This window comes from Thalassophryne amazonica, chromosome 4 (assembly GCF_902500255.1).
Source record: "Thalassophryne amazonica chromosome 4, fThaAma1.1, whole genome shotgun sequence".
Taxonomy (NCBI): Eukaryota; Metazoa; Chordata; class Actinopteri; order Batrachoidiformes; family Batrachoididae; genus Thalassophryne; species Thalassophryne amazonica.
In genome coordinates this window covers 70,954,037-70,965,437 of record NC_047106.1, presented here as the reverse complement: position 1 = coordinate 70,965,437, position 11,401 = coordinate 70,954,037, and the positions used below count along the sequence as shown (strand labels likewise).

Genomic DNA, 11,401 nt, shown 5'->3' with positions numbered 1-11,401 from the left:
AGGCTGTGATATATTTGTGTAGTTGTCTGTGATTGACGCTCACTTCACTGTAATTTAAGATTCAAAGTCCAAGTAGGACAAACCAAATATGAAGAAATTTGATCAGTTTGACAGATTTTATCCATGATGGGGTTTTTAAAGCAGTTTTCCTCTCCTCATTTTTTTTTTTAGTGTTGCAATCTGTAGCCTGCACAGTGACAAAGTTTCATCAACATTGTCTGAGATGTTTAAAAAGGCAGGCGAGGAATAATGATTTGACACAAAACTGCAAAGTGATTTCAACATTTGCACCTTACATCTGACAGTAATTCATACTTTTTTTTTCAGTTTTCATGTTTTTACATTTAATCAGTTCTGCCCTAAACTGAATCACTTTTTGTTCAACTAGCACGCAACCCTTCTAACATGTTTAATCCATGTTGGCTCTAAACTGTTTGTTGAAACTGTTATGACCTTGAATTTTACCTTTCAAGCTCAAAGGTCCTGTGACCAATAGAAAGATGATGTATGACTTCATATTAGGGTTTTTAAAGATAAATATTTAAGCAAATCCTCAGAACAGCATTCTAAATATCTCTGTTTAAAAAAGAAAAACTATTAGGCCCAAATTTTGACCTTTGCCTGTGACCTTGACAACCGATTTTTCTCAAAATCATATCACTTTGTCCTTGGTTGACCCTCAGTCATTCCACCAAGACTGTCCCAAATCAGATTGAAACTCTTTATTTTGGTGACTAATGGACAGACGCACAGAGCCTAAAAAATTAGTTCTACATACACCATGTTGCATTGCGCTTCTTTCATTACTTTGCATCTAAAAATGGCAGTTTGGAACTGAACCCACATTCCACATAAGGAATTACATTTGCACAGTGTTTTCTGAAGAATTTCAAACTACAATCATTAGCAGCGCTGTTGTACTTGTAGAATGTCAAATGCTTTACAGTGGAAATTGTTTTTTTCTTGCTAAATGTCACTGAAGAAATAAAGTCCCTTTGGCTTCTCTGGTGTTTCACTCTGGGTTGCCACAGCATATCTGAGGTGGATCTGCATGTTGCACACAAGTTTTACACCGGATGCCCCTTCTGAAATGTCATTGAATATGGGTCTTGCTGCTGTCATTCCTATAAATCCACAGTAGTGCAGAGTGGACAGTGTAGCTTTTATTCAGCCAGAGGACCTGAATGTTTTGGCCATTTTATGTTACAACAAATAAACTTTTTCTGCATCAGGATCTCCATCTTCAGCTACCACTGATTGTAGCAGTTTTAATTTTTTTTCATGTTTTTCAATACACATCTGAATCCTTATCATTGAATCTCAGCTGTCTTCCTGTTCATCTTCATACCAGTCTTCAAAACCCATTTTCATTCTTCGAACTGGTCGCCGTATCTGTAGCTAAATCAAAACAGACTTACTTGACTAGAATCTTGTCTGGTTACTCTGATACTGCTTCTAAACAAGGTTCACACTCCCTCTTACATGTCCTGTAATACCTCCTTGGAAAGGTAGAAGAGCATTTAGCGCAGTAGAATAAGGAGTTGGGCTATTCCTGGTCATGCTACCTGCTTCCAGGGACAAGACACTTCATCTGCTTTGTCTCAGTCCATCCAGCTGGACTGCCATTCCATCCAGGGAGTCATGGACTCTCATCTCCTTCACGTTACAGAAAATGGGGAAAGCATCAGCACTAGTGGGTGTCAGGGTCTGTATCGGACTTACCCCTCTGTAAATCCTTCCTCCTCCCTCTTCAGCATGCAAACTTGTTGATGTTGCATCCAACCATAAGCCTTGTTCAGAGCAGAGTACCAGGTGCAAGACCTGGTGCTTTTCTCCATGGGCAGTCTCAATGCTTTAACCATGGATCAGTTGTTTGTCTGTTTGAACTAAAACAACCCATTCAAGGATCTTCACTGCATCTGATATGGATCACACAACTGCAGATTGGAGCCTTGAGTTACAGGTTCTTTGGAGGATTTAGTGTTGTCAGTCATGCTTGAGGAAACATAACTGTTTATACTATAAGTGAGCTTCTAATGCCTGAACATGACTATGGGAAGAACTTGGGATTAGGAATACACATGGGATGAGCTCAAACTGTCTGAATGTGATTATAGTTCCTTTGGGATGTGTCGAGTCTACAATGGGACTTTTTAACTTGAGAACTTGCTTATGTGGGACATATTGTGTGTTTGTGGGTTGGAGTGAGTATTGGACAACGTCCAGTTGCAGTGACTGATCTGTCATAAGTGCAATCACTAACTTACTAATAGTTTATTTTACTGGGACTCTGCTCTTCACCACCTGGTTGTCTTTTCAACCATTGGTCACTGCGAACATTGGACTGTATATGGTTGTTTTAACTACAAATTTTCTGTCAGTCCTGTGGCTCTTGTTCACTTTTGTTAATTTGGCCACAGCAGGGGGCCACCTTGCTGACTGGTCTTCTTAAAGTTTCTTCTCATAATCATAACTGTAGTTTTCCCTCACCATATCACCATTGTTTGCTCACCGGGTGGGTAAAGTGTAGACCAGGGGTAGGCAACCTGTTCCAGAAAGAGCCATGAGGGTGCAGGTTTTCTTTGCAGCCACTGACTCCACCAGGTGATTTCACTGATTAACTGATTCCATCTGCTCAAAGTGATATTAATCAGTAAAATCACCTGGTGGAGTCAGTGGCTGCAAAGAAAACCTGCACCCTCATGGCTCTTTCTGGAACAGGTTGCCTACCCCTGGTGTAGACTATAGACATTAATGTATTTTGCTTGATATGATTTAAGATTTGGTGCTGTATGAATAAATTGACTAGACATGAGTTTGATTTCCGTTTTGATGTGCACCATTTCATTATACGTCCTCCTCCTGCTTCTAGATCTGAAGCATTAGTGTTCAGAATAATAGTAGTGCTATGTGACTAAAAAGATTAATCCAGGTTTTGAGTATATTTCTTATTGTTACATGGGAAACAAGGTACCAGTAGATTCTCACAAATCCAACAAGACCAAGCATTCATGATATGCACACTCTTAAGGCTATGAAATTGGGCTATTAGTAAAAAAAAAAAAAGTAGAAAAGGGGGTGTTCACAATAATAGTAGTGTGGCATTCAGTCAGTGAGTTCGTCAGTTTTGTGGAACAAACAGGTGTGAATCAGGTGTCTCCTATTTAAGGATGAAGCCAGCACCTGTTGAACATGCTTTTCTCTTTGAAAGCCTGAGGAAAATGGGACATTTCAGTTCACAGTGAAGCATGGTGGTGCAAGCATCATGATATGGGCATGTTTCTCCTACTATGGTGTTGGGCCTATATATCGCATACCAGGTATCACAGATCAGTTTGGATATGTCAAAATACTTGAAGAGGTCATGTTGCCTTATGCTCTTGTTCACTTTTGTTGAAATGGGTGTTTAATTCTTCCATCAGTTCCATCCAGTCTCCATCCTCATCTTTTGAACCTGTCACTTCCATTTTAAACCACACTGAGCTCATCATACTAAAACTCAGCTGTTACAAGTTCATCCTGCCTTGTTCACAGTTCTACAAGAAGGAAACAAAGCATCTTATCTGTTGACATTTCACTTCTGTTAACTGAACATATTTTTTATTCCCTAAGGTGGCTGATAAACACAAATTTGACATCACATAATTGCATCACAATTCATAATTTCCTCTACATTTCAGTGAAATACATTTACTCTGTGCACTTCCAAGAAGAGACCAAAAATATACTTTTTCTCAGAGAGAGAGAGAGAGAGAGAGAGCACACTTGCATCCCTGATGCTACCTGTTAAAGTCCTTGATTCAGAAAAGAAGACCAGCTTTCTTCAGTCAGAACCTTATGGATTACCAATAGAAAACTCGTCTGAATGTCTGGATTTGCGATTGTCCTGGATCAATAACATCCAGGCTTTCATCGACTTCCTGGTTTGACCATCAGATCATTTGTACGCAATCAAGTGTCCAACTTGTTGATACATTCACTTCTCTCGGCAGTAACATTCATGTCTGTCAGTCCTCAGCCTGCAGCATTGAAACGCTTGGGAAGACTTTATGGTGTTTGATTCTGATATCTTTGCAGGAGAACGAACATCCAAGTCTTTAGGGTCTTAGTGACTTAAACATTAAGTGTTGACTCAATGTGATAAGTTAATGTCTTTGGTACTTAGCCTCATGGGTTATCGATAGAATGACTGTCAAAGGAACGGTTATTTAGAAAGACCCAGGTCTTAGAGTACTCAAGGCAATCTCTCAGTGGCAAGGACAGTTGTCTCTTGATCCATTCCCAGATAGGATACCTACATCCAGAGTGGATCTAGAGGCCATTGTGTGGGTTTGTTTAACGTGGGAATGCCACTGCACACAGACAAGCACACGGTCCTTGACAAATCTTCAGCCTGGCCTGATGGCTGGGAAATCCCAAATGATTGGTGTCTGAGGACCTGCTGCAGCCTTCATCTGCCTTCACAGCCACTGGGTTAAAAGCCATTGCCTCCTCCACCTGACCTGCCATTGAGGACTTTTAAGAAGTGAGGGTACTACTTACATTGTGATAGAATGACAGCTATGACATTTTGTTCATGTGGCATTATGTTCCTCTCGGTCCAATCCAACCCACGCGTAGCTGGAAAAAGCTGAGGGGACAGCAGGTAGATGGCAACTTGGAGGTGGACAGGTTGTCTGTCTGGGTGGTTGCTGAAAAGGACCCAAGGCAGTTTGGTATTGTAGTGGATGAGGTAAGACGAGCATTTCCAGACATGCTTATCGGTACACACACACATAGCACAAAATGTTTAACTATTGTCTGAACTCACATTTTAACATACACCGTTACCATTTGAGGAGTTGTTCAGGGATCCAATCTCTACGGGGCATTAACACCAGCAGCAGTGGTCAGTTTAAGTCCAAAGTTTTTTTTCATGCAGGTTTGAGATGACTTTTGTAGGCTGAGAATCCATGAATACACAAAGCCAGCAGTTTTAAGTCGAACCGCTTCTGTGCAAAGAATAGTTACCTCCACAATAACACAAACCAAGACCAGCCCAAAATGATGTACTACATATCTTATGTCACTCTGCTGTTTAAGTATTTCTTTAAAGTCAGTTATGAAAATCAAGGTCTGTGCCTGAATCTTATGTTTCCGTTTACTGCTGCTGTCTTATGTCTGCTTTGTTAAATATTTGTGATTTTGTAACCACCCACCACAAAAGTTACAATTTACATTAGACACACACACAATACAATAAATGCCTTTCTGTCATTGTTTTGACTAGTAGAAGATATTTGATTTTATCATTTGGAATTGTGTAGTATATTACATTGAGGTTTCATTTTTTTTTTTTTTTTTTTAATTGTCTTACAGGTAGTGGATAATTGTTCAAAGAAATGTTTTTTTTTCTCTCTCAACATTACCTCATGACTCTTTAATCAAGATGTTTTTATATATATGTATAAAGTTTCATGAATGTGTACTGTATATCCAAAGCCTAAGCTGAGTTAAAGTACCACACATGGTGAAGATATACTTCGAGTAACTTTAATGTTAGCAGCACTGTGTTTTTGTCAAACTGATGAATGCACCAGTAATAAAACATGCACCGGTACACGGTGTCCAGCTTTGTTCTCACACTGACTGCACTGTAATATGAATTTTTGTTTAAATTTGGCACCAAGAATCACCACCAAGGTTATTTTTGATTATAACAAGAGTGCTATGACAGCACAATATTCCCTGCTGGCAAATGTTGCTTTGGTACAATTGCTTGCTACATTCTGATAACATTTCAAGCTATATGATAGTTGATTTCAGAATGCAGATAAAAACTCATGAAACTGGCAGTGTCTAGGTTTGTTAATCAAGGGCCATAACTCTGCCAAAATGTGTCAATATTGTACAATATTACAATATGCATATTACCAACCTATAACAAGGAATTGTACCAAGTTTCACGAGAGTCCTCCTAAAATGTGAGGGGAGTTGATTCTAGAATGCAGGCACTCACTCATGAAACTGAAGGAGTCTAGATTCGTTAATCAAGGGCCATAAATGTGGTAAAATGGGCCAAACTCAAAAGATATAATATGCACATTACCAACCTATAACAAGGACTTGTACCAGATTTCACGAAATTCCTCCTAGAAGTCTTGAGAGGAGTTGATCTCAGAACGATTATACCTTTTTTTGGGACAGACAGATGGAAATCGCTATGATATAATCCCCATTTGGGCCTTTGGCCAGCGGGGGATTAAAAAACAAAAAAGATTTTCAGAAAATTTGCAGGAAGCCAACAGTTTGCCACTAGTGTTGCATTTTGGGGTTGAGACAGATAGTGGAGCAGATAACCGTAACAATCATTTCTGGAAACAAGCACCAAAATTGGCACACATACCCCTTAGGCATTACTCTTTTGACAAAACCAATTGGCCACTTGAATTTTCAATAGGCAGCCAGGTAGAGGGTCAATTGAAGAATTACAAAGGGGCCAAAATTAAAAGATGCTCCAATCATATTGAAAACTATACCACATTATTTTTCTGATGACAACTCTTCCAAAAAGGTATAGTTTGGACTACCTGTGACTGAATGTTATGGCGTAAAAACAGCAAGAATGGTGACAAAGGTCAATTTCAGGTTCACTTCAGATGAAAAATGGAGAACGGAAGATTCCCACTTCAAAATACTGATGAGTTCTCTACAACACCAAAGCCGAAATAACGCAAAAGTCAACATGTGTTTGACTTCTTTAATTTAAGCGCTCACTGATTTAATGCTGATGTACAGCACATCTGATACATCCAGTTTTGTAAAACGTCTTAAGACATAAAGCTATAGTCAACGTCAGAACTGCTGCCTGTCAGTTGCTCATAATCCCCTAACACCAGCATTTTTCTTTGTCCAGAAAACAAAAATCAGATTTCATTCAGAGCCATGAAGCATTTTTTTCCCTGCTAAGACACTCAAAATCTTCCAAAGGAAGAACTTTCCTCACTGACATTCACTCAAATAGCACTTTGGATGTAACCTCGCAGCAGGAGGCCTGCATTTTAGCATAAATCACATGCATATGGTGTGATACTTAACCACCTTTGATTTCCTGGTTTGAGGCTTTCACACAAATTCCTCAGAAGAGTTCCCGTTCTGCAAGTCCAAAGGGGTCAAGGGTCAAAAGATAGAGGTCATGAGACATGAGGTTGCGGTGACAGTGACATAGTCAGCACACAGGATATTCCACACTCACGCACTCCAGGTAGTGACATGATATGGTGTGCCGATGTGCAAGTTTAGATTTTTATTGTCTGAAGCATCCATGTCTTTTTGCTTTTCTTAAAAAAATATCAACAAAGGTTGGAGTCGTCAAGAAAAAAACTGTCCCAAAGAAGCGCAGCGGGTCATAGGTTCATACGTAGATGCTCTGGCCGTTTGGCCATAACGGGATACGCCTGCTGCTTCACCTGACCCAGGCTGACCCCGGCAGGCTGACGGATGGGAAGAGGGGCCGAGGCCTCGGAGCTGGCTGTTACGTCCATCTGCTCCAGAGCAGACACCTCCATAGCCTGGTCCTGAGAAGCTGGAAGGACACTTGGTCCTCCACCGGGAAGAAGAGGGTTCCGGGACCAGCAATCACCCCCTGAGAACTTGACTGGGCTTTAAGACAGAGGGAGGGGAAGAGGAAAGAAGACAATTACAGAAAGGAAGGTCCATATCAAAAAGCATCTACAGTATAAAAAAAAAAGGCCTCGAGTTTCAATTTTCTCACAAGAGTAAATGAAGGCATCACTACGTGTGTTCTGCAAGACTACAACCTGTAATCTGATCTAAAAAGGAAAACATTCCCGCTGGAGTCAAGCCAACATACCTTAAAGGTGTTCGTGGACTATCAACAATCCGCCGAGGTGAGCGGATTTTGGGCTCATATGAGAACTTTTCTTTAATATTTTCCAGGACTGATGGTGCAACATATGTGAAACCCTGTAAGAGTGTGGCAGGTGGTGCATGGTCACAAAAAGAGTCATGTTTAGAGGCAGCAATGAGATCCAGTGATAGCGGCCCTCGTTAGTGAGGAACTGTTTCAGTAAAAGTTACCAGGAAGGCTTGATTGGCACTCTCACTGAGGGTGGAGTCATCCGGGCTGTCGACTGGCGTCTGGCTGGTGAACTTTGAGTCAAACTGACTCACATCTTCAGCTGATTGCTGCAAACATGAGATGAGAAACAGAGGAGAGGATGAGCAGTAAGATGACTATGTCGGTTAGAAAGAGGAGAACTCCCCCCAAAAAACAAAAAGACATTTTCAGCTGATTAGGTCGAGACATGAACTATTATTTTTCTCCAAAGAGAAATTCTGATGTCAATTCCTTATTATGTCAATAATAATTAGTGATGCAAGCATGGTGGTGGTGGTGGTGGGGGGGGGGGGGGGGGGGGGGGGGTGGGGGGGGGGACCTTCTATGACCAAGTAAATAAGACCTGACAGGTCTTATCTGATGGTTTGCAACAGCACATCCCCTTATGTCAGGGCCTTGAGTAAAAAAAGGGAGGGGGGCGACATTCTGCTGAACCCTATCAAGTTCTCTGTGAATAAAAAGTTGAAAATTCCTGAAAAATATTAAGACTCAAATGTTTGTTTCATTTGTTTGTTTCAGTCAATCCAAAATCCAGTAAACCTCAAAACTAAATGTTTCATACAGGAGATGTGAGTTTTGGTTTTATCAGGGGGAACACAGGTGTGCAGAATTAATAGGTAACATTATTAGGCAAGTATTAATGTTCAGAATAATTATGCAACTACTATTCATTCATTTTCTATACATGCATACTCCAATCAAGGGTCACAGGGGAGCTGGAGCCAGCAGTCATAGGACGTGAGGTGGGGCACACCCCGGACAGGACGCCAGTCTATCGCAGAGCCACATATAGACAAACACATTCACACCTATGGTAAATTTAAAGTTTCCAATTCACCTATCCTGCATATTTGTGGAAGTGGGAGGAAGTCGGAGCCCCCAGAGGGAACCCACGCAAACACATTCAGAACATGCAAACTCCACACAGAAAGGATCAGGTGGAAAGCGATCCCAGGAAGCAACATTGCACTGGACCAATGTGCTGCCCGAACTACCGGTTAATGAAAAACGAATATTTTCTTATCTCACTCTTATTTTGACTTTCTGAAACATAAGCTCAAAATTAACAATAATTACACAAATAAAACACAACAGAAATATCCAGTGACTAATACTGCTACCCTTCTTTACAACAACTGCCTGAACCACCCATCCATGGAGTCACTTTATTGATCTGTTGATGTTCAGCTTTTTGTGTAGCAGCAACCACACCCTCTCAAATGCTGTTCAAAAGGTGTATTGTTTCCCTCCATGTCATTATTCTGTTATCTTTGATGCATCTGCTGGCTAGTCTTGGGTACAGGTGATGGAGCACCGTCCTTCAAAAATTATAAGAAAGTTTCTTCAAAAAACTGTCAGTAGGATTGGGAGTTGATTTTAGGTAAATCTTCAACCCCAAATGGTCTACGGCCGGGTTCACACGGCAGGATAATTAGGCCGATATCGGACCCGATCTTCCCCTTTCGACAATCTTTCTCAAAGAAAGATCTTTCTCGACAATCTCAAAGTTAATCACTTTAGGCCACACCCTCCCTCATATGCACACACACATACATTACATATACAGACACACACATGGTTCTGTGGGGTCTTGCATTTGATCTTGTCCAAAATTTAACTACTTTTTCTTTTGACAAGCATACACGTCCACCATGTTTAATCCACAACGGCTTCATGACTGTGTGGTCATGACCATGAGGTTGACATTTCAAGGTCACTAAGGATCAAAGGCCATGTGACAAATTGAAGGGTCACATATGACTTCATATACAGTAGTGTTCAGAATAATAGTAGTACTATGTGACTAAAAAGATTAATCCAGGTTTTGAGTATATTTCTTATTGTTACATGGGAAACAAGGTACCAGTAGATTGAGTAGATTCTCACAAATCCAACAAGACCAAGCATTCATGATATGCACACTCTTAAGGCTATGAAATTGGGCTATATGGATGTATATGTATTACATATCTTATGTCACTCTGCTGTTTAACTTTTTCTTTAAAGTCAGTTATGAAAATCCAGAACACACTGAGGTTTCATTTAAAAAAAAGGTCAGTGCCTGAATCTTATGTTTCCGTTTAGTGGACTTACTGCTGCTGTCTTACGTCTGCTTTCTTAAATATTTGTGATTTTGTAACCACCCAACACAAAACCACAGTTACAATTTACATTAGACACACAATACAATAAATGCCTTTCTACCATTGTTTTGACTAGTAGAAGATATTTGATTTTTATCATTTTCAATTGTGTAGTATATTACACTGAGGTTTCATTTTCTTTTTTTAACTGTCTTATAGGTAGTGGATAACCGTTCAAAGAAATGTTTTTTTTTTCCTCTCTAAACATTACCTCATGACTCTTCAATCAAGATTTTATATATATATATATATATATATATATATATATATATATATATATTTATACACACACACACACACACACAGTAGTGTTCAGAATAATAGTAGTGCTATGTGCCTAAAAAGATTAATCCAGGTTTTGAGTATATTTCTTATTGTTACATGGGAAACAAGGTACCAGTAGATTCAGTAGATTCTCACAAATCCAACAAGACCAAGCATTCATGATATGCACACTCTTAAGGCTATGAAATTGGGCTATTAGTAAAAAAAAAAAAAAAAAGTAGAAAAGGGGGTGTTCACAATAATACTAGTGTGGCATTCAGTCAGTGAGTTCGTCAATTTTGTGGAACAAACAGGTGTGAATCAGGTGTCCCCTATGTAAGGATGAAGCCAGCACCTGTTGAACATGCTTTTCTCTTTGAAAGCCTGAGGAAAATGGGACGTTCAAGACATTGTTCAGAAGAACAGCGTAGTTTGATTAAAAAGTTGATTGGAGAGGGGAAAACTTATACGCAGGTGCAAAAAATTATAGGCTGTTCATCTACAATAATCTCCAATGCTTTAAAATGGACCCAAAAAAAAAAAAAAGACGCGTGGAAGAAAACGGAAAACAACCATCAAAATGGATAGAAGAATAACCAGAATGGCAAAGGCTCACCCATTGATCAGCTCCAGGATGATCAAAGACAGTCTGGAGTTACCTGTAAGTGCTGTGACAGTTAGAAGATGCCTGTGTGAAGCTAATTTATTTGCTTATTTATTTATTTAATTTATTTTATAAGAATCCCCCGCAAAGTCCCTCTGTTAAATAAAAGACGTGCAGAAGAGGTTACAATTTGCCAAAGAACACATCAACTGGCCTAAAGAGAAATGGAGGAATATTTTGTGGACTGATGAGAGTAAAACTGTTCTTTTT

At 39.8% G+C, this 11,401-nt stretch overlaps 1 protein-coding gene across 1 annotated transcript in view; it reads right to left on the bottom strand.

The window, feature by feature from the left end:
- Positions 1-6,725: 6,725 nt before the first annotated feature.
- Positions 6,726-11,401, bottom strand: part of rps6kb1b (ribosomal protein S6 kinase b, polypeptide 1b) — a 29,663-nt gene continuing 24,987 nt past the window's right edge. Inside the window, 3 exon segments of the mRNA XM_034168092.1 lie at positions 6,726-7,641; positions 7,853-7,965; positions 8,080-8,187. Coding sequence (XP_034023983.1) covers positions 7,386-7,641; positions 7,853-7,965; positions 8,080-8,187 — 477 coding nt within the window. The 3' untranslated portion in view covers positions 6,726-7,385.